Source organism: Vidua chalybeata, chromosome 7 (genome assembly GCF_026979565.1).
Source record: "Vidua chalybeata isolate OUT-0048 chromosome 7, bVidCha1 merged haplotype, whole genome shotgun sequence".
NCBI lineage: Eukaryota > Metazoa > Chordata > Aves > Passeriformes > Viduidae > Vidua > Vidua chalybeata.
The window spans coordinates 27,917,670-27,941,796 of NC_071536.1; the positions used below are offsets into that span (position 1 = coordinate 27,917,670).

General features: G+C 45.9%; 1 protein-coding gene across 4 annotated transcripts in view; it reads left to right on the forward strand.

Annotated features, from left to right (window-relative positions):
• The window catches only part of SLC15A2 (solute carrier family 15 member 2), a 58,057-nt gene extending 37,554 nt beyond the window's left edge, over positions 1 to 20,503 (forward strand). For 3 of the 4 annotated variants that reach the window (XM_053947785.1, XM_053947788.1, XM_053947786.1), the window contains one exon: positions 619 to 11,855. In XM_053947785.1, the coding sequence (XP_053803760.1) occupies positions 619 to 795 (177 nt within the window). In that variant the 3' untranslated portion in view covers positions 796 to 11,855. Of the gene's footprint in view, positions 1 to 618; positions 11,856 to 14,866; positions 14,943 to 20,208 lie in introns of those variants that run through there. The other variant, XM_053947787.1, reaches the window with a different exon arrangement.
• The last annotated feature ends 3,624 nt before the right edge of the window (positions 20,504 to 24,127 follow it).

Below are 24,127 nucleotides of genomic sequence, written 5' to 3' on the forward strand. Positions count from 1 at the left end.
TACCTGACCAGTGCTGGTAACTCTGCTGGAGCTCAGCTCTAGGCAAGCTGGCTGTGTCTGGACCTGGAGCCTGGACACAGTGGCAGCCACACGTTGAGTGCTCACCAGAAATGAGACCAGTGGGCACTCAGTTCTTCCTCAAGGGTCTCGCTTGGGGAATCCTGCCAGGCTGCCTGTGGCATCCCTGAGATGTCAGGCTTACAGGGGGAGGTTGTGGAGCAGAGATAGTTTAATTCAGACAGTGAAACTTCTGGGATGATGCCATGAAGGTGTGAACTGGGTCTTATTTCTGGCCAGCATGAATCTACCTCTCTCAAAAGAATCTTGTAGGCAAAAAGCCCAGGTGGATATGTTCCAGTCAGATTTGTAAGAAAAGATTTAATGAAACCAACTCAATCTAACTGTTTTGTTTCAAGAGGTGTCACATATTTGTAATTACATTATGTGTACAAGCATTTACCAGAAAAACAGGATGAGAAAGTTTATATCTTGTGAGCCATTTTGGAAACTAAGAAATAATTTTCACCCAGCTCTTTAAAAAGCACTTGAAAGTGCAGAGATATCCTCCAGACTGAGAGTCTAGGGTCTCCTGACCTGCTGTTCTTTTTTCTTTCCTAGTGGGCTGAATTTGTCTTGTTCACTGTTCTCCTCTTTGCTGTGTGCATTATTTTCTCCATCATGGGATATTTCTATGTCAGTGTGGATCCAGAGGACCTAGAAGAAAAGGAAGAGAAGAGAGAGACCTCAAGCAGAGGAAACATGATTGGTCTTGTTACTCAGAAAACAAAGCTCTAACACATCATGGGTTGGGATTTTTTTTTCAACCCAGTTATGGGAAGGTGAAAGACGGGTGGGGACAGTGTTATTTTATTTTAGAGCATTGCAGTCTTTGTTACTCAAAATGTAACCACCTTATAAATGGGACCAAATGGCCCTCTATAAAAACAATGGGGGTCCTGAAATCAGAGCAAAACTCCCTGGGAAAGCTCCTCAGGTATTAAAAGCCCTTATTAGTAATTACAGTGTAATTTAAAACCTGCCCACCTTTTTAAGCATGGAATGCTTTCCTGTGATTTTGCCTTAAATGTATATTTAGGGCAGCAGGGAGGAAGGGTGGAAGGAATGCCATATGATACAGAAATCTGGAAATGTTACGAGAGAAGAAAGAGGAAAAACTACTGTAGGAATTAGGGAAGAATAGATGTTAGCAACAAGGATTTTTAATGCTATCATCAAGGACTGTAAGGGTTACACACAATCCCAGAGGATTTCATCATGTAACTCTCCTTATGAGTATTTCATCCCATTATTGCATGTTATGAATGGTTGTGATTTATGATTTTCACCTTCAGGCTCAGAAGTAATAACAGGGAATTAAATTCTGCAGGCTAAAATATTCCCAAAACACTGCTGACGAAGACAAGCATGCTACCACCTCTCCCATTTTTTTCCCTACAAGTTTTTAGCAACTGATGGTGTTCTTTGATTAGACATGATTAGAGAATTGGTTTATGCTTTCTTATTTCAGAATTCCAGACAGTTATTTGCCATCTTCCTATACATTAAGGCTTTATTGGGCATTTCCTTTTACAGCACCTGTCACTGCAAGTTAGGATATGGCTGATTTCTTATCTCATGCCTCAGTTATTCCCCACTGGGAGACAAGTTGCAGTAGTTTCTATAAAATTCCAGGCATCCCACAGTGAGTTATTTACAAGGATGCACTTTATCATTTTTTTAGTTTACAAGGGGAGACCATGGCATATGAGATTTTTCTTTTTCCTCCTTGTTTTTCTGTCTCTACCAGACTTTGGATATAGCAATTTCATTGGAATTGTGATATAATTGTCTGATTTTCCTCAATTGTGTGAAGCTGTGATTTTATGTTCTGCATAGGAGTAATTCAACCACTGCTGATCTAGTAGAACTCCTGAGAGAGTCCTGCCTTCCTCTGTCACTTCAAGGCCACAGTTGTAACAGGTCTGGCCTAATTTAAAACAAGGTTGTCAATAGGATCTTCAGGTTCACAGAGAATATATTTTAAATTTGGCATTGGCCATAGGTGGTCGCTGATACTTGGATTCAGGAGATCACAAAATACATGTTTAATTCCTGTTCAGGACAGTGCTAGGAAATACACTTAGTTTGACACCTCAGCTCCTTTGATGTGCTGTGTGTATGTATCTTCTTGAGTAACACTAACAAAACACAGCTTTTTGGTTTTAACTCACAGCCTAAGATTGCTCTCTCTGCTTCCTGTCCTAAGTGGGCATGGACTTTCACCACTAGTTCTGCATAAGCTCCTGCCTGCTGTGAAGTAGCATCGGGGGTTGTGCCAGAGGGGGACCATGGTCTCATCAGATAAATGAGAAGAGGCTGCAGATGTGCACGCAGGAGCACTTGGGATGGTTCAGTCCATGCAGAGACATTTATTAAGCTGTGGTGGCTGGATCCAGGCAGCTGAACCCTGCAACTCCATGCAGAATGAAGGACATTGAAAGCCACCAATTAGGTCATCCAACCTGCTTCTCAGAAGCCAAATGAGGATTATTCCCCTCTGTTCTTTCTGGTATTGTTCTCCTGCTGTGATTTCTTTGTGTGGGTTCTTTCTCCTCCAAGCACTGTTATTTTCCTAATCCCATTTTATGACACACTGTGAATCGGCTCAGAGGCTGCTGAATCACTCTGCTGTGATGCTGTTTGACCAACTTCCAATTTGAAGCACTAATAGAAAGCATTTCTTCCTCCACCCAGTGCAAACAAAACAAAAATCCCCAAACTGAAGGAATGGCCAGACTCCAGTAACACTGAAAAAACATAATTTAGAATTATTGGAATATTTAATTTTTTATAAGCCTTGAATTTAAAAGTATGTTGGGGTTCGAGGGCATATGTGGTTTAGAGACAAATGGAAATTATTGAAGCACTTTCCTTGGGAAGCATTGGTAAGCAGTTCAAAGTTGCATGAGGGAAAGCAAGGTATCCAGATCTCTAAGACTACATATGCTTGAGAACCTCCTGATTTTTTTTTATTTCCTTATTGGTGACACTACCAGAAGCTGTCACAGACTCTGAGCTTAATTTAAAGGAATCATTCCAAGCTCATAAAAGATACATTTAGGATGTCATCTGTATCTGCTTTTTAGACTCTTGATGCCAAATTGCCCCTTTCCAAACATCTCCATGTTCCAAACCATCACCATAATGCTGGGGGAAGGAAAAATTGCAATACACAGTTGGGAAAATTATTAACAGGAAGGCCATGCTAACATGAGGCTGGGGCCTGCTCCTGCAGCCCCTACCAGGAATTTCTTGGGGGACTGTAAGGCTCTGTTCACATTTCTCTCAGAGATGAACCGGTTATTTCTTCCCACCTGCTCATCATCACCTATTGGAAGCTTTTTCCTTCTCTGATCTGCCTGCTTGGTTGCTGGTATGATCCTTCCCCACTGCTTCAGCTGCTGTTGTAGCTTTGCTAAATTGGACCCATTTATTTGGAATGCACTAGCACTTTGGAGGGATTTCCACTGGCATGCTCACAACCAGCCAGGAGCAGGCTGGGGGCTGTAACAATGAGCTGCCCCTTCTGTTGCTGGAGAAGGTGGAAAAATAGCACATTCAGCATAGCACTTCTCCAGTTTTAGAGCCACAACTCCATCCTTGGAAGCCTTGCATCACTTTCAGATGGACTCAAGACTGGATCAAAGGGTTGAGACTTGATTCCATGGAGTAATGAAGTCTCTGGGTTTTTCTTCCATGTGGTCAGAGATGGGGCCATGCTCAGCTCTTTATACCCAATTTTAGAAAAATATTCTTTATTCCTCACAATTCTTTGCTTTAGGATCACAGGGAGGAACCAAAGTAGTCACAGTTTATGTAAAGCTGAATGAACCTCTACAGAGAAATAGCAACCTGCTGCCTGTCCAGCTTCACCTGTCACTGAAGATTCTCAGCTGTTGGTGAAACTTTCCCTGGCACAGATTAGGGAAAGCTCACTCCAACTGACCTAGAGGAATTATCCTCTCTAGCTGAGGGACAAGGATGAAGTGGTGGGGAGCTGTAGATGTGTTGCGGCACAAACCTTCATGGAGATTGCAGGGGTTTGGCTTTGCTCTGTAAGTATGTGTGTGTTTATCTGTTTCTCTGAAAGGTGCTTTCTGAGGAAGATTTTTCCACTTAGCAGGTTGTAAGTGTGACCAGTGTTATTTCCAATTTTCCATGAGATAAGCATAAAAATGAGATTTCAAAATGAGCAAAACAACATTGCTGTCAGTTCCTTACATTTACCTCTTTCTGAGGCAGTCAAATGCCTTTAGGTAGCAAGTTCTCTGTACAGCTTAAGGGGCTTGCATCTCTCTTTTCTTCCATCTTCCTTTCACTGCAATCCCAGAATTCCAGAAGATGAGCCCTGGGAGGGCTGCATGGGACTAGCTTGGATGCAGCTGGTGTGTGCTGTCACCACTGACTGGGAGGAAGGAGCCTGGCCAGGTCAGGAGCTGGTTCCTCTCTGGATACCCAAATGGGGCCTGGCAAAGTAGACTGAGGCAGGGCTGGCCCTGGTGGAAGTTGTGATTCGCTGGGCAATGACCTAGGTGTGAGTTTTAATGTGAAAGTGAAATGTAAGTGAGTGAAAGAAAAGGTTTTCACTTCATTTGGCTTTGGCCTGAGGCAAGGAAGCTGCAGACTGATGGGCAGGGAGGAAACAAAGGGCTGTTTGGTCAAGGTCTTCCCAATTCCTCAATGAACAGCTGAAGTTACATTGAATTAATTGCAGAGAATATGAGATGAGAGAAGAGGAAAGCTCAGATGATTAAACAGTGGATGAATTCAGGTGTTTAAGATGAACACTCTCCTAGCTGGTGGTGAAGGGCCATTGGGGGAGATGGTCACCCATGGTTTGAAAATGGTTTTGGCATTCCAGAGTACTGAAAAAACCAGCATGAAGACCAGCACTGGTGGATCTGCACTGACCAGAGGAGGAGGTGGCTTTACCCTGGCAATGTCCCCACCATCCATGGGAGCCACCACCTTGGCTTAGCCGTTGGGACAGGGCAAACAGCTGAATGTCATTACAGATGTGATTAGCACAGGAGGGAGAGCTACAATTAGGGGTGGTTAACAAGTTTTAGCCAGAGTCATACACAGAAGGATAATCTCCATTTTTCTCTCTCTGCACGAATTTCTTTTCTGAGCTACAAGAACCACTTTCTAGCAAAAACTGCTTAAACTTGGGAGATCAGCGCCATGGCAGATACCACAGCTGCTGAATTTTGGATGGTACCAGAGTCTGCATTTCATTATCACTACATTCGTTATTGTGATACAATTTTAAAACAGCATTTAAGAGATGCATCCGGTCCCAGATGTTGACAGATCTGGCCAGGATTTTGCATGTTGATAGCTGGATTCACTAGCTGTTGATAGCTAGTCTTTCATGCTCATGTGTGTGATAAACCTCTCATGTACAAGTAGATGTGGGGCCTTTAGAGTTCTCCAGCAATTTAGAAAAAAAGCCCTGAAGTTCCACATGAAGCTGGCTAGACATGAACTGGGGCATTGCTTCCTTGAGGGAGCTTCCCATGTGCTTTGTAAAGCAGGGACCCTCATTAATCTCCTGCAAAGTGCTCCCCAGAGAGACAAAAATGGGAGACACAAACATTTTGCCTTGAGAAGGGCTCGTGTTGCCTAATGGAAATTGCATGAAAAAAAATAATTGCTTTGCTTAAAATCCCTCCTTCCTCACCATCTCACGTGGACAACAAGGAAGGAAACAGTTTCCTACTGAGCTTTGTATCAAGGAGCTGATGCATCTTTTCAAAGGCTTTCATGCTGTGTTTTGCCAGCAGATCAGCATTAACCTGGCTCCAGTACCTGTAGATCAGAAGACTGTCAGGATGCAGAACAGCCACACAGCAGGCTCCCACAGTCTGCTGATCAACTCTGATCTCTTCATTTTTAATGAATAGTTGTAGCAGTTAAACTGCAGGGCTCAGTCAGTCAGAATTGCTCTAAAATTAGGCCACAACTAAGGACCTGAGAGAACTGTAATCAACAAGATAAATAGCTAAAGTCTCAAAAACCTGCTAAACCACTGACTTAGTGCTTAATTAAAATTTTAATATGCTTACAGAGAGTAAAAATGTAAACCTGAATTTAGCAATTCAGTCAGAGCAATGAGGAGCTGTAGCTGGAATCCACCAATGTGACAACTGGCAACCAAGATGAAGATACACAAATCAAGCAAACATCCCTCTTTAGATTATTTCTTGTCATTGCATACATTGTACAGTCTGCTTTGCCTGTCCTGTTGCATCTACCCTTGTGTGTAAGGAAAAGAACTGACTTGCCATGTACCCCTTCCAAGCTGCAGCTTGGTTCTCCTCTTGTTGAAGACTCCCAAGTTAGCTCCAAATGACTCCCTCTGCTAGCAGTCAGCCCCCCCAGTCCCACATGCTGATCTTCCCTCCCCACAAGTCACTTCTCTCTGATGACTTTGCCAGCCCTCAGGACCATGCTTATTCCTCCACTCATGCAGCCTCTTTGCTGGCAGCAACAGCGTGTTTGTTTGGGAGCTGTCCTGGACAATGCTGCCCACTTTCCTGCATCCAGAAAAGCTGCTGACCCACAGGAGAACTGTGTCTGGGCAGAGACCACGCTGAGCCAAATGTCTGGGTGGTAACAGCATCTGCCCTGGCTGCTTTGCCTCTGGCTTTTTGTCACAGCTTTGTATGCCCTGACACATCTTCTGTAGGCAAAGCAGTTCAGAGCACAGGGGTTGTCCAGCATCTCCCTCCCACCTATCCTGTGCCTGGTTATCTGCCCATAGTCAGCCTTTGTGCTGTGCCAAGTCAAGACACAGGACTTCTGGACTGACACACTGCTGTCAGCAGCCCTGGAGCATCCATTGGTGCTGCCTGTGGCCTCAGACTGCTTACACATTATTTATGGCCCAGCCCTGCCCTGCCAGCCAGTTTGAGAGTCTCTTGCACAGAAGTGAGAGAAAGCCACACAGGCTGTGTCCATCTCAGCAATGGTGTGTGGTCAGTGGGCTGCCTTTGCAATCACAGACCTGCCATCAGCATGGAAACAGCAGCTGGTGGAAAGGGGCAGCTCCTCTGTCACCAGTGCCAGCTGGCCAGGAGGGCTGGCTCTGTGGCCATTCCAGGCTTGGCCTTTTAAAAGTCAGTGTCAATGTTCTGCTGAGAGCCCTGTCTTATCACTGTGTATTACCATGTGCTGCCAGGCTTCAGCTTCTGAATCTGCATCCTGGCAGGGCACTTTCTGCTCCTTCCTGGTCTACTTGTCCATCCCCAGTGACCAGGTGTTGGGTAATAACTGGCATCTCCCAGATCTTGCTGTTCTGTGTACCACTCACAAATGAAGTTTCTTCAAATGGAAGTGAATTTACTTGGAGCTCTGACTCTACCCAAGTCTGCTTGGAGCTGCTGGGAACCTTTGTTCAGGCTCTTTCACTGTTTAACCTGTGCATCAAAACACTTCCCAAGCAGCCTTCATGCTGTCCTCACCGAAGAAAGAAACCTCTCAAAGTTGCCAATATGGATTTTTCCTGCCCAAGTTAGAGGTGTGACAGGCCAGCAGGAATCCACCAGGCACCAGGAGCTGCTGTCTTTCAAAAAGACAAACTGCTGTCAGTCACAGTGGCTCCCCACATGCAGTCCAGCTCCTGCTGTGCCCTGAGCTCAGTGAATGCTCTGATGCCTCTTGGGGGCTGCAGCTCCCAGGTCCAGCACTGGCCAGCACATCTGTGTGCCAGTCATGGGCTGCCAGTGCCAGCTTTGCTTCCTGACACTTTATACAACCCAAAATCTGCAGAGCAAAGAGAAGACAGTTCCCTCTTTCCATAGAGTCTATTTAATTTGCACTGCTCCTTTCTCACCACAGCCAGCATCATCAGCGCCCTGTTATTTCAGGGATGGCCAAGGAGCTGTGCAGTCTCCCAGCTCACCACTTGGAGCAAGGGGACGTTTGGGCTTTCCCACTCTGCCCACCCACAAGCACCTTCCTGGAAGCTCTCCTCAGATTCAGGTCCTCCACCTCTCCAAAGAGCACCTCCCTGATGAGACCAAGGATTTGACATGTTTTTAACCAGTCAGTCCTTTTGTGGAGTTAGCCAGCCTGGGTAATGTTTGCACTTTACCCTCTGCTGTCTGCTGGTTGTGGATTTACTTTCGGAGCTAATAGCACTGTTTTTCTTTACATTTTCTCCCCAAAGGTTGTCCTGAACCACCTGCACTCTCTGTATAAAATAAATAAATGGCCTTGGCTGTTTGCAGGTAGATGTTTTATCCATCTTCCACCAAAACTTTGATAGTGCCATGAAGAATCCCTCTGCACTAGTGGTGCCAGCACAGTCCTTTACATCCCTACTGGAGGATTTCTTTGTTCCTTCCTTATACCATCCTTTTGCATGTGCTGCTTGTAACCAAAGGGCTTGTGCTCCATTTCTCACAGCCCACAGCACTCCTTGCTTCTGTAATGCAGGCTCCGAGTTCCCTCTTCCATTTGAGCTGAAAACTATTAAAGGCCATTGAGAGCTTCAGAACCAGCTGGGTTTTGTCTAGCAACATTTTTTTTTTAATTCTTTTTTTTCCCCCCACTGTGTTCACATCCATCACTTGCAGCTCGGGAGTGAAACACTGCTCCAGTCTTGTCCTGTCAACTCTCTCAGGAGAAGGCTGGGCTTTTAGCTTTTCCATTAAACCCTTATCTGTGATGTCTTTGGTCCTAATGTTCTTTGTTCAGCATCCCTTGAAGCCAGGGATTTTGGTTTCTTTCTTTGAGTTTTTACTTCAGTTTGCTCAGCATTTTTTAGCTGGTGTCACTGTATTACACCTCCTGGGGTCCACTGACCTGTTGGGCTGAAAATGAGCAGAGAAGTCATCCCAGTGGTTTTAAAAGATGCTCAACTCTGAAAGATTTGAGCTTCTTTAAAGCTTAGGGAAGAGCAGGCACTTTTTCATGCAAAGGTGTGTTTTTCATGCTTACTGCATCCTGCTCTGTCTGGGAGGGGATGCTGCCAGGTCAGAGCAGCTCCACCATTCACAGCACTTTGTGCCTGCTTTCCTCTGGCTCTGTAATTCCTAGCTTGGATTTCTCTGCTCTTGGCCTCTCCTTGATGGGTCTCTCACAGCTGTGATATGCACTCAGAGGTAAATATTGCCTCCAGCAATTTATTTTACCAGTCTCATGTTGTTGCTTGTGGTGACACCAATCATGGGATTTATTTTGCCTTTTCAGTCTCCACTCTTTTTCCAGGTTTCTGCTGTGATTTCTCTTGATCCAGACTGTCAAGCTCTTGCCAATTTTATCTTCCTCCTCATGGCTTCCCATTAACAATGCTGTACTTGGAGTCCAAGTGCCCTTCATGCCCCAAATCTGCAAGATAAGTAAACTTAGAAAATCATTAGGGTGGACTTTGACCGCTCCTGTCTCCATCAAAGACTAGGATTAAATTAAGTCCCTTTGATAAACCGAGCTGATGGGCCCATTTGGAGTGCACGTGTGGTATTATGAGCCTCGCGGGACTTATGATTAAAAGACACGAGAGAACACAATTATATAGAGAGCTACCAGGAGATTGCTGTACCTCACTAGTCACTTCTTTATCAGAACAAAAGAAGAGTCCAATTCTCCAGGGCACAGGCAGCTCCTGGGAAGTGTCTGCGGGTCTCTAATTGCTGCAGGAGGTGCGACTCCCGCTTTGATGTGTGCTGTAACACTGCGGGAGGGTGCTGGGGAGAAATCCACTCCAACCATTTCTGTCCCCAAGGCACTTGGTCCAGGACTGAAACCTTCCACACAGCTGGCTTCTTTATCTCTTTTTATGGTTGCTTGTTTTGTTTTTTTTTTTTCCCACCATAAACTGCAGTTGCTTTTGCAGCAAGATTGAGCTCAGCTGGGTTTCTTTGCTGGACTGTGATCACATCCTGACCAGCACAGGGAGCTCGGTGCAACCAGGGCTGACTCCCTGCATCAAATCTTCAAGGCTGGGCTGGGTCCTGACCCAACAGGAAAAGTCATGTTAGCGTAGGCTCTGCAGCAAGCCCTGGAGATGAGCGATGTCTGACTGGACACCAATACAATTTTGCCTGTTCTTTTTTTTTTTTTCCCCTCAGGGTCAGGCTATTGAGTCAGGGCTGGATGGCATATGTAATTGCAGCAAGGCTATTTTTCTCAGTTTTTTTTTTTTTTTAAGGAACATTCATGCTGCCTTTTAATTACAACATTTAGAACATGTCCAAATAGCTTGAGCTCAAATTGATCTTGTTTTTCAGCCAGGAAGCTTGTTTTTCATCTATTATTATAATAAATGTGCTATTGATAATAGTTTAGGTGCAATACAGCAAAGCTCTGTGTTATGCATCAGGTCTGGAGGCTCAAAATTTTCTTATTATCCATTACTGACATGACAGTTTACAAATATTTAACAAACAAATTACCAGGTTTTCCTTGTTCCTTCTTAGTTTGCAGTCTCAGTCCTTTTGACAGCTGAATTCGGGATTAATGACAATCTTGTTTAAGATGATTGTTTGCTAGCAAACAGGTTTATTCTCTAAACCTACAAGTAGAGTAGGAGAACTAACACTGACACTTTGAATTAAATCTCATCCTAAAAGCAAATTTTTTAGCTTTATTCCATCCAGTTCTCCGAAGAAGAAATTGGATTTGCCTGGTAAAGTGCTTAGACCTGTTAATAATTTTTTAGTTTATGTAGTAATTTTAAATATAGACACTTAACATGAAGGGCTGACAAAAGCAGTATTTTTATTCTGCCAGCCCTTAGCTTGCTGGGTCTAGTCAGGCTGTAAATGTTTTAAAATCCTTTCTGAGCACAAGCAGGGGAGCAAAGAGACCACCTTGACCCTCCATGGAAAAGAGAGATCCAGAAGGACAAGCTGGATTTGGTTCTCTGTAAAGCACTGGAGGCAGCACATGGAAACATTGAGCCCAGGTCCTGGGAGTGATAAAATACATCCCTGCTTTGCAGCAGCTTCTTCTCCACCTGCTCCAGGTCCGAGCCCGGGGTGAAGGGCATAGAAAGGGGGGATGGCCAACATCTGCCTGGGAAGGTTGCTGCTGCTGTGGATGGCTGCAGGTGAAGCAAGGAAGGTACTACACCCCCTGGGAAAGCCTGATGCTTCCCCAGGGGAATCAGGGGCATCTTCTGGGAGAAAGCACAGCACTGGAATAGAGACTGAAAGAATGTGTGAAGCACCCCCTTCAGAGCACGTCCTGGGCACTGGGCCATCCCTGCCCTGTGGTTTCTGATCTTGGGCTTTGCATGCACAATACAGGAATTCACTGGTGTGTGGGCCTGGCTTTGGAGATGAGAAGTGAATTTGTTCTTAAGAAAAATCACTCATTGTTGGCACAAAATCTGTGAGTTGGGTTCCCCAAGGGCATAGTGTTTGAAAATCACAGATGATTAAAAGATAACACATTTGAGGGTTAGTTTTGTTTTGTTTGGCGTTTTGCCTTTTTTTTTTTTTTTTTGGCTTAGTTTTTGTTGTTGTTTGTTTGTTGTTTTGTTGTTGTTTTTGTTCTTGTGGAAGGTGTTTGGTTTTTTGCCTTTTGGGTATGACAAATTGAATGCCACACTTAAATTTCTCCACAACTGACCCGGCCACAAATTTTTTTTGTTTTAATGCAAGAAAATCTGAGACTCTGCTTAAAAGAGGAGGCCTCCCACCTGAGTTCTGAAATACCAAATGTCACACTAGCAAAAATGACTTGGCAAGCTTGAGTGTAGTTTATCACATCAATCTTAAACAAAGATAAACCAAATCAAATCAGACTTGATGAAACCAAATAAAAACATGCTTGGCTAGAAATAATGTGTTAATAGAGAGTATTTCTTATTCTATTTTTTTTTATAAGCATACAGTGCATACGGTCATTTGCAATGCAAGCACTCATTACTGACTTCCCGTGGAACCAGTTTGGCCAGCATGGAGCAGCAGGGTCAGGGACAGGGGCACAACTGAGGATGTCAGCATCTCTGCACATGTGTTTTCAATCCTGGAATAATCCCATAATATGGACATCTTAGCCTGGTATTTAAGCCTTCATCTCACTTCTTTTTAAGGCTTGCTTAACACTTTTCCAGTTGATTGATACAGCATCAATCACAGTAATGTGCCAGCTATGATGTTCCTGTTAATAACTCCTGAGGAGATGGGTGGCTCAAGGCCCTGAGCTGAGCACAGGCATTTTCCTTGCAAATGCCAGGGAAGATTCACTGACAACAGCAACTTGTAAAATGTGTGGAGCAGCAGCAAGAAACTGCCCATCATTCCACCCCCAAACACCCCCCAGTTTGGAAATATGACTGTCACTGAGGTTACATCTGCAGCCTTTTTCTGCCCAGGGGTTAAGGCTCTGAGGAAAGTCTGTGAAGCACAGCTACCAGCTGGACACACCAAGGGTAAACTGGCTCCAATTACCTGCTTTGCTTATGCCAATTGCCATGTATTACAAATCAAGCCACTCACAAGGAAACAAACTATTAAGCTACTTTCTCATAATCATTAATTATAAAGATACCATCACTCGTATTTGTAAAGTATGAACTATCCTGTGATAGCTGATTTACTTTTTTTCAGTTCAGTGAATTGTGATGGTGAGGCTGCAAAGAGTGTTGGCAAGTCATTCCCACAAGGATCTGCTCCTGCAGGTCTGAGCTGGTGAAACCCCCCTGTTCATGACACAAAGCCAGCACAGTGACCTTGCAGGTACAGATTTATGCTCCCCCCATCCTCCTGGCCACCTTGCACAGTCTCTGGGAAAATCTCAACCCTGCAGAAGAAGGTCAGGTAAATATTTGATACCCACCCTGACAGCCAATTTAAGGAGAAGCTTTCAGGCCAAAAGGATGTCACCCTAAAGTCTTTCTCTGACATGCTGAGCTCCCCAAAACTTTGCTGTGATCCATTACTGTGGGTACTGATTTCTCTTCTGCTTTACCATCCCTAATGTGTTTAGGTTCAGAGTGGCAGCACAGTGAGAGGAACTCTTAAACCCCTCTCAGGGCAAAGGCAACAGTTCTGGGGAGACTCCATGTTTTTTCATCCTTCTGTGAATTCATCCTGCTGGTGTTCAGCCTTCCTTACACACCTCTGCCATTTCCTGCTGCTGGGTAGGGCAGCCAAATGGGTCATAAGAAGAAAAGCCCTTCAAAGCTGCTCATCCCACCAGGGCCACTTACTGCCCAGGTTAGTCATGAACTGAAGACTGACCTTCCAGAAGGATTTGCCACCACGGCACCTGGGACAGTCCTGCACAGTTTTCAGCCATTGCTGCTTTCTGGACAGATGTGTGCCAGCTGCTTGGTCTGCTCAGATTGCACAGGAGTCCGTGCATGATCGGATCACTGATCGATGCTCCACTGCCATCTGGGTCTAGGGAAGAAGTGACAAATCTTCCCCCTCCCCCCCCACAACAGCCATACCTTCCATGAGATTTTGATGAATGAGATCTTTATTGGCTGCTGGGCTAATTAAATAGAAGTTGCATCAGCTTCTAGCTGACAGGCTTTAATTGCTCCTGAGCAGATTTTGAGAGGACCAGATGAATATGAAAATAAGAGGAAAGACTGTGGTTTGGACCCAAGGATGTCTCTGACTGCATTGTGCTTCAGCTGGAAGTTTGTTCCACCTTTCCCTGAGGAACTGGAAGGGCACAGGGGGCTTCTGCACTGCGAGAGTGCTGTCAGAAAAGCAAAAATTAACACAGATAACAAAAAGGAGAAAATAGTATCCTGGTTTTAGATAAGAATTTTTGAAGTCTTATCTTTGCCCCAGTCTCCAGCTTTGGCCTTTAGCAGCTGGTACCCATCCACTCTGTGCTCCTGTTCCCATTTGTCACACAGGACTAACAACACCTGCCAAGGGCTGAACTGCCTGGGATGCTCTGACAAAATATGTATTCCTGAGACTGTTTTAGTCTTTTTTTTTTTTCCCCCCTCCTATTGCTTTGAAGTCCAAAGACTGCAAAGGGTGTGTCAGGCATCCATCAGCCCCAGTAGCCAGGCCCAGCCCTGTGCAATTCTGCCGACAGCTTAGGAGAAGGACACTCCCCTCCATCAACAAGGGCTTTGAGCCTGGCCATTCATTGGAACAGGTCCTTTGAAGACAAGAGGTGCTGTGTGTGTCCCACAGTGTGTGCTGGCTGCCAGCAAGGGCTGCACAGCCCTCTCAGCCCTTGCTGCCTTTTCCCCATGCAGGAGCATTCCTCCAGGCTCCTGCCTAAACCTCCAAGTGGGGTATGTGCATGGCTCAACAGGAGAACCACTGACAGAAGAAGTTTCTGGGTACTTGAGGTTCAGGTTGGTGCAGGGCAGAGACAGATCTGGTACAGAGCAGTAGATTAAAAAGTTAACTGAAATTAATGACCAAGCCCTCAGTGACTTCAGTGGTGTCATGTTTTTCTCAGTGGACTCTGCAGTTTATATCTGGGCACATCCAGCCTAAGAGGCTTGTTCCATGTTTAATTTATGGCATGATGGATGAGTTCTTAGCATACAATGCACTTAATTCCATTTTGGGCTGATTTATGGTGTGATGTGAACTGCAGGTGCAGTTTTTAATTCAGTAGGTGGTGACTCTGATCCAGTATATGGAGTGTGACGGAAGAGATGATAAATTTGATTCCAAAGGTGATGCATCAACTTCAGTGTGAAGTGCATCAAATTTCTCACATGGCACGTTGGTTTCAGTGCATGACACCCCAGCAATAGCAGTGCCAGGACAGTTCAGTGGGATACTTTGCATCACCAGTGGTCCCCCACATCCACCAACTCCTCTGAAGAAAATGGCCCTTGCTGTTTGTCTTTCATTTGATCTTGCAGGTCTTGAAGAAAACCAGAAAGATGGCCCATTAGGTGCTGGTCAAAATATTTGTCTTCAATTTAATACATGCACCAGGTAAGGGCTTTTGATATCCCATCTAATTTCAGGTCTCACAAAGATGCTGATGTTTTGGGGAACCTCAGCCCCAACCAGCAAATTGGGTTAATTTTAAGTTAATTTTATGACTCAGTATCTTTGCTTTTAGCTCAACAACTGGCTGACCCACACTGCTGAATGGGAATGTGGAGTTTGAGTCCTCTCTGGGAGGACTCTTGGGCTCTTCAACATCTGTAACTTCTGAGAAATGTTTAAAAACACCTCTGGAGAAAACCCCTTCTCTTCTCCCTCACTCCTCACTGGGGATGCTTTTGGGTTAAGACTTCCTGGCTGAAATAACTCCACGTCTTGATTGGGAGTTCCTAATGGCATTCACATATCAGTTTTTTGGGACTTGGTGCACACAATCTGGACAGCCCAGGCTGTGCTGGGCACTGAGGGGCTCCCAGTACCCGTGGTGCCCAACTGCTTCCCCATCCTCACACTCCATTACACCAGCACCACTGAACCCAGCTGGGCACTGCAGAGCACAGCAAATCACTGAGGCAGCCAAGAAAGACATGAGAGGACTGATGGGAGGATTTGGTGAGAAGCTGAGCAAAAAGTAATTATTTTTCTTCTCTCCTTTTGCTGCCACAGCCTCTGTGGCAGTGAGGATAAATGCAGTGTATTAGCAGCAGTGAGTGGCAGATTCACTGGTCTGCAATTTATAACATTGTCCTCCCCAAAATCCCACTGGAGGGCATTATGAAATTAGCTAAATAAAGGGGGATAAAATTGTGAGAGGGTCACTGCGGAAAAGTGGTTGGAAACCCTCAGAAGAGAGGCTGTTTTCTTCTCTCCAACTGTCTTGCTGAGCTCTGAGGGAGGGTTAGTGCTCCTTCACCAGATATTAAATTCAATCCAGTGAGAAGGAGCAGATGTTGATGTGCCAAGCCTGTCTGCCACCACATCTAATGCATAAGGATGGATGAAAAATCTTCCATCAAAATGTTTTGATTTTTCTTGAAGCAAAAATAAACTTCTGCTGGAAAAAAAACAACAACAAACCTTCAGGGCAGAAAACTTTTGGCTGAGAAAACTTTGTCTTCAGACTGTTGATAAAGGGTTGCTGCTGTCAAAGGGGATAAAAAGGAGGATGTTTTTCATCAGTCATGTTAATCTGATCTATCCCTGCATGCAGGCTTGTGCAGACAGATAAAATAAAACAGATCCTGATACGCTGATGAGCCAAACTCTATCAGTTTCCGAGGGACTTCGAGCTGTCTGCATGGAGAAGCAGGGGATGGATTTGCTTTGAACTTAGTCCCTGGTGAAGGGTGTTAAGCACTGGGAAAGGCACTCAGGCTAATGTGCATCTGGTCTGCCTGGAGGGAGCTGTTTGCAGGTTTGGCCTGTGCTCTGTGCTCCCAACACCTCTCTAGCAAACAGATCCTGCTCTCCTGCTGCTCACAGCCCAGTCCCTGCAGGAAAGGGAAGCTTTAAGCCCAGTCTTCCACTCTCCAAAAGGGTTAAAAATCCCCAGAAAAGTATGGTTTAAATGGTTTAAAGAGTACAAGAGATGGGAAATGCTAAAAATAACTCCTTTCAATAGCAAAAAATTGCTCATGAATCTGAACTATTTCAGCACCACCTTGCAAACAGCTTTGTTCGTGACCAGGGTAAGAAACACTGGGTTTGGGAGGTTGCTGTGCCTGCTCCTATGTCCCCCAGGGACCCCTCTGAGGGGAAGCTGGTGTCCCACTTAACCCTGGCCAAGGGGACCAGCCAGGTTCAGGGATGCTCCACTGCTGCCATCCACAGAGAATCTCACTGTCTGGGTCTGCTTGGAGCTGGCACCAGGAGAAGGGCAGCAAGGAGCATCCCAGCTGAATGGCATGGATCCTGCTCCTGCATCCCAGCCCACTGAGCCCTTGGCACACACGCTCCTGCAGGACCATGCAGGACCCTCCCATGTTTAAGCTGTGGAGAGAATTTATTTCTTCATTTATTTGCTTTGCATGGGAGACAAGGCTGCTGGTTTATAATGTGGAACAATCATTTTAACTGACTGAAGTCAGTCCTATAAATCAGTTGCTCTCTCCAGAGCATTAACCAGACCCAGAAATCAGCAGTTTTATGATACCTTTCCATGTTACTCTGGGTGGATTCTGGGCCAGAGTCTCAGCTGATGTAACTTGGTGTCTGTCACTCTCCAAATCCAGGTGATTTACACTGTCTAATGCTGCTATGAACTTCTACAAGTTTGACAACCTCAGGTCCCTAGTTTTCACTGAACAGTTCATATGTTGTTTCAAGGTGTTTTAAAATACATTTGACTGAGAGAGAGCACACAAGTCAAACTGTATATCCCAAACACAAATGTGTTTGTCACTTCAAAATTAGTCCAGGCTGAAGCTCTGGAAGGAAGGTCCCTCTCCAGTAGTACGTACTCCAAAGGCTGCTGGTCCCAATTAGCCAGGCCTCCTGGAGCCTCAATTCCCTCCTCTTTGCATTGCTGAGGCTCTCAGCAGATTTGATGGTTTTCCTCCAAATCCTTTGACTATCATTGACAATGAGGCTGCTGGCACTGCAGGCTGACAGGATGGCTCCTGCCTCCTCCTTGGTTCACCCTTGTCCACTATTTCCATCCATCCATCCATCCATCCATCCATCCATCCATCCATCCATCCATCCATCCATCATCATCTATTTAGAGTGCGGGATCCTGGGACAGGGAGTGTCTTTCCTTTTTCTCTTTTATCCCATTCCTTGAGCGGCAGGTATTTATTGACTCACAAATACACAAAGGGAATTTCTGCCCATGATAGAAAGGATGTGGTTGAGTGAATCTTTTTCCAAGCTGCTTAAGGGTGAGCCCTCACTTCTGATTTAAACTGCAGTTTTTAATTTCTCATGGCTAAAAGGAGGGTTTGTGCCTTGTGAGCCACACTGGGCGCCCACATGGCATCTCCACAACAGGGTGGGCATCACCACTGGGGAATCTCTTTATCTTCCTAGATGCAGGATCCCTCACATCTCTCATGATTAGATGGTCACTCTGTGCTGTTGGATTTCCTGGGGATGTTTGAGACCTGGGTGATTTGCACCTTTTTGTCTCTCTCCATTTCCCTATGCTGCTCTGCTATTATTTTTTTTTTTTACATAGAGAAGAGGAAAATAAGATCTGAGAACTCTGAGGGATACTCATCCTCTGCAAACAGAGTGCAGTGCACACTCAGATGGACGTGGGCCTGTCCTGGCTTTTGACATGTTTTCTTTGCAGATAGAGCTAGTTAGATAGATAGATAGATAGTTTCACCTGTAAAACTTGCCATTCACATGAGAGGATGTTTCAGTTAACTGATAATCCATGATGATGACTTATCTCTGAACCTTAGGTCCCAGGAGGTGTGAGGAGAGTGTCTGTCTCTCCCTTTGACATGGGGCATTTGGGAATGGCTGAGTTCTAGGCTGTTTTCTGTACCTCAGCTTTAAAAGAAGTTACAAAATTTGGGCAGTTCCTTATTTGTTTTGAATCAGCTTTCCCCAGTTTCCACCACCAGCATCTCATCTAGCTTTGGCACGTTTTTAAATGTATAGCTTCAGCTTGCACACAGAATTGAAATTTTCAGCCACACGGTGCAAGATTTGTAAGTGGTAATTGCATCAACTTAGGATCAATGGAGCAGAATAATATCTGCCCACTATTAATGGCTTAATAAAATTAATAGTGCTGGCTCTGCCATGAATTACTTCAAAATAGAGATTGTAGGATAGTAATGTAAACAATCATTGATTTTTCTTGGGAGAGTACTGTGAATTAGATATGACTCTCTTCAGTATGTAGTTGATACCAGACAATGCAGAAAGTGTATCTGAGTACCTTTAAGGTGGGTGGAGAGGGAAAAAGTGAAAGGGCCCCTGTGGCACTGGGGAGGTGATTAGATAAATGAAACCAGTCCAAACTAGAAGATGAAAGCTCAGAGCCTCCTGGCACTCGATATTGCTGCCATCCAACCTGACCCAATTAATAACACATTAGTGCAGGACAGGTCTGTTCAATGGTTCAGGTCTGTTAATTGAAATAGTGTGATTAATGGCATTGGAGGGGATGAGGACTACTTAGAAAAATGACAGGATTCTGCAACCCTGCAATGGAGCTGATGCATTACTCGAGGGTGAGGGAGATGGGAGGTGGCTTTTCTTCCCACTGAGATCCTGCCAGCATCCCGGCACTGAGCTCAGTGTCAGTGCCAGAGCTGGAGGGCTGGCAGCTGGAAGAACCAAATCCACCCTCACCCCGCCCACAGGCACAGGGGAACAGTGTGGGCTGCGTGGGCCTGTGGGGTTCCCATGCTGGTGTCTGGCTGCATCTGGATCTGGGGCAAAGGCATCTGGAGTGAATGTTGGGCTGGGCATGAAGGCACCCATCTCATGGGGGGCAGCACCCACTGCTACCCTTTGGGGGACACTGGGGCCCTGGCAGCAGTATGGCTGTGTTCCACCACTCACACACAGCCAGCATCCCTGCTTCTCCTTCCAGAGGCCAATTTTCCTGTTGATTCCAATTAACCCCAGTGCTGACATCCCAAGGACAGCTCTGGAGGTGGCTTTGCAGAGGAGCAGCAATTTGGAAATGTGTCGTGGGGCGGAGATGGCACTTATAGCCCAGCCTTAATTACATCTAATGTCCAGAAAGAGCTGTGCAGTGGTTTGAGCTATTGCCATTTGCAGAATGAGTCTGCTGCAAGATTCCCTTCAGTCCTGCTCTTGTCCTGATGTCTTTCCTTTACATCAGTGCCTGTGCTTGAACTCTGGGCTCAGCACAGAGGCAGGCGTGTGTGATGCACACCCTGGGTGTTTTCCTGGCAAAAACAAGCCTTCCCTTTCTTCTCCCTGTTCAATATACATCCTGCAGTTGGTGCACAAGTGTGTGAGGGAGGGGGCCAGCAGGCTTTTCTTCCAGGGAGGCAGGGCAAGCTAGCAGCTCATCCCAAACAATTGCCCCTGGCTGTAAGGAATGAAGCATCATTTCTTTAAGATTTGCTCTGCCTTGGTCCTTTCTGCTGTTTCCATCAACCCCATGAAAGCTGCGCGGGAGCTCTCCCCCTGTGTTTGGGTCAGCCATGCTCCCACACCTCCCTCCTGGTGCATGTGTGGCCCTGAGAATTCATGCCCTGCTGTTTGAAATACCCAAATCCACAAGCTTTTGAAGGACAGTGTGGCTAATGGGGACAGTTTGGGCACCTTCATTCCTGGCAGAGGCTGCAAGAGCAGCAGACATGCTGTGTTTGTTTTCCAGTCCTCAGAGGAAAAGCGACAGAACTTCAAGAGCAGCAGCAACATCGGGGAGAAGAGGGCTCAGAAGGACAAGCCAAAGCACAGCTTTTAATATGGGGAATAACAAATGAATAGAAAGACCCACAGTACCACAATAAAACATCCTTTAAATCCTTTGTTTTCATTTTGGATGATAAAGGAAAACCATTAGGGCTCAATTAGTCACGAGAGACAGGGGTCCTTCTGCATTGCACCGGCTTGAGAAAGCGCCTCCTGTTCAAGAGCACTCCCTCCCCATGCAGCAAGGGATCATTAAATATCAAACACTTTATTTGTGCCATTTACATTGCTCAGAGTGCCTTTGTACGGGATGGAGACTTGGCAGAAATAATTGATGTATGTGGATTTAAAGGCGCCTGGATCTCTTAAAACAGGCAGGGAAATGGAGAGGCTCTAAGTGGCAGCTGCTGATTCTGCTGCAGCAGCACAGTGGGGTAAAAGAGGAAATAAAAAGGGGAAGGAGTCACAGATGAGTTTAGCTGACCCTCACATGAGGACATAAGGGTTTTGGGTACATTACCTTTCAATTGGGAGTGGAGAGGAGGGAACCAGGTGGGTGGGTGACAGCCACTGCTGGACATGATGAGACACAGCTGTGCCACTGGTCCCAACTTGGCACTGGGGTGAACTGGTGCTTCCTCCCTGCTGTGCTGCCTGCAGCAGGCCATGCACATGCACAACACCTTTAAATATTTATAATGCAACAGATGACAGTGAGATGCTGGGCAAGAGGCTGAGTATTGTAAAATGCAGGTGAACCCAATTGGAAGAAATTATGATGTCCAACATCAGTTCAGAAGGCTGAATGATTTCTTTATTATAACTATGCTATATACATTAATATACTATATAAAGGAAGATACTAACACTACATACCTACTTTCTCTATCATATCTAACTACTTACAACTTGTGACCCTGTTCGGAGAGTCCAGACACAGGTGGATTGGATTGGCCATCAGGCCCAAACAATCCTCACCAGAATCCAATCAAGCAATCACCCCACGTAAACAATTCTCCAAGCTCATTCCACATGAGAAAAACAAGGAGCAGAAATAGAAATGGTTTTCTCTTTCTTTCTCTCTGTGCACCTCAATGAAAAATCCAGAGAGAGAGAGAAAGCTGAGAAGGTTCCCAAAGCCCTCTGCACACTGGCCCTGCTGCAAACTCTTGTTTAGTGGCTGCTGGAACTCTTGGCAATATCAGCAGGGAGCTATGGCTTGTACTGAGCAGACAGAGGACACCCCAAGAGGAAAGAAAGGAAATAGTCCATTTAAAAATCCTCTGCATCAGAGCAAGCTCCCCAAACCCCTCTCTCTTCCCAGAAGTGCCTGTGCTGCACAGAGGCTGTGATTTGTTGGTGTCACCATGGGAAATGTGAAGCACAGCAGCTGAGCATCACTTGCTGCTTTATTTCCCTTCCTGCTCCCTTCATTTCTTTGCCAAGACTGCAAATAAAAGAGCAGACAAGTGGTGGCTGTGCCACTGTCCCTGTCCTCAAAAGCAGGGTGGGCAGAGATGGCCAGAGAGGCAGAGCCCCAGGATGTCCCTGCAGAGAGGAGCTGCTGCCAGCACAGGGCACAGAGTGGGGACAAGCACATAGGGCTGTGCCTTGTTTTGGCCCACGAGAGCCTGTGATGGGCAGAGAGAGCAGCGTCACCTCAGGGACAGGTCACCCACTGGGGACAGGCTCTGGCACAGGGTTACAGCAGGAGCAGGAAGGACATGGGGTGGGGTCAGGCACTAGGAAGAAAGATGTGCTGCCACAGGCACATGGACAGCTCTGGAAGGAAAAGCCTGACTGAACCTGCCCAACCTAAAGCAGAAGGGACCTGCTGTGGCTCTGGGACTCAGGGATTTAATTTTTTCCTCTCTGTGCAATTTTTTCCTCCCTGCAAGCAGAGACTGCAGCAGGCTAAACAAATAAGGGGCTGTAATGTAATCTTAGACATATGCTCTTGAATTCACATTTAGAGTGCAAACCATAATATTTTGGTTTATTATTTAATTACAGAGCTTGTAAATGTAATTGGATTTAGACCCTTAATTTTAGGAAGCTTGAATTACCTTCCATTCCTTGTTTAATATTCAGGTGGAGAATTTCCATGTCTAGCTGCAGCATGTTTGGGGTGTGCAACAGAGCTGGGTGAGGCAGGCATTTTCACCACTCTGTCTTCCCATTGGTAGGAGTTGGGCCAAATTATGTTTTGCTGTAAAGTGTCTAAAATTAATTAAGTGGCAGAGCATAAGGAGTTGGTTTCAGTCCTTCTTCCCCCAGCAGCACTTTGCAAACTGTGGTAACCTCCCTGGTGAGAACCAGGAGGAAATTGAGCCCCCACTCACTGTTTTTTCTTATGCGCCTGAAAAGAAAAATCCTGTATTTCTGGAAATGTTCCCCTATTAAAAATTGTTTGCCTAATATTAATTGTGTCAGACAAACTCTCCCCAGCTTGAAATGTGAGCTCTGTTCCTGCCCAGTACTGGGAGCATGAGTCTCATTTTGAAATTTGTCAAAAGGCTTGAGCTCGTGTGTGGGACTGGTGCTGGAGTATGCCAAAGAACTGCTCAGTATGACTGAGGCTTCAAATCACCAAAACCTGAGCAGAAACTGCTTTTGAGGCCTTGAGTCTGAGCCCCCTGCTCTTGGGGCAGCTCCTGCAGGGGTTGGTGGGGTCACCCCCACAGCAGGAGGGCAGCACTCACATGGCCCCAGTGAGCCCAGGGTCCTGAGCCATGTGTCCCCTGGCCATGCCTCCTGGACATGCCACCAAACAGCGGGATAGGGGAATTGATTCCTTGCCTAAGCAAGGTGCCAGCAGGAACACTGCCACCTGGGAATGAGGTGGTTATTTAGAAAACTCCATTGCTGGGTGTTTGCATCCCCCTCCCTGCTCAGCTGTCCAAGTCAGGTATCCTGGAGCCCCTGCTGTGCAGGCACTTGCCCCAGGAGGCACAGCATTGCTCTGAGGGTTTGGGATGTGGTCCTGGAGGTCCTTCCCTGCTGCCTCCCTGGTGACCCTCTGGTGTCTCCACAATGGACTGAAGCAGGTTTAGGGATGCTTTGCTTGTACCCCATGAGAAGGGGCCTGAAAGCAAGCTGCATCCTTTCCTGCTATGACCAGAGGAAAAAAGTTATTAGTTTTATCTATTTGGAACTGTATTTAACTGAGGCTGCTCACCCTGTGCAATTCTCATCTCCTCAGGCTGCCTCCCAGCATCAGTGGTGTCTGCAGGCAGCTGGTCAGAGCTGTGAGTGACTCCACAGGGACACTGCACATGGACACAGCTAAACCTCATATTTGCTGCACAGGCAGACCCCGGCCAAAATCGAGGAGGGGGGCTGCAATTACATCCATGCCTTATCAGGCATGTGCCCACTCCCACCTGGCTTTGGAGCAGCAAGTTATGGATGGTGTAACCTCCAGGTCAGCTCTTGTACACAAAACTCCTGCTTGTTCCCTGCTGAGTAAATAATTTCTCCATGAGAAGAGTCTGTGGAGGGCCATGCCTTGATCAGTACCATATTCTCTGGATGTACACTAAAGAATAACTGTGTAACTTTTCTCTGTTATGGACATCAAGTTTTAGCAAAGCCTGGTGGTGGGGTTTTTTTCCTTTGTAATGTCATATGATTTTAAACTGCTGCATTCAAGCAGATGTGCATTTGGCATCTGGATAGACAACACAACATAAAGTAACAACCATCTAATTCCTATCCATCTGGATTCACCACATAAATAATCAGAGTAAAGCACCTGGAGAAGGGAGGTAAGGGGGCTGAGCCCATCAGCAACAACGTGCAATAAACAGCATAAGAAGGTGTCAGACCCACATGATGGGTCAGTCTTGATCCCTCACTGCAATTCTGTGACATAAAAATTC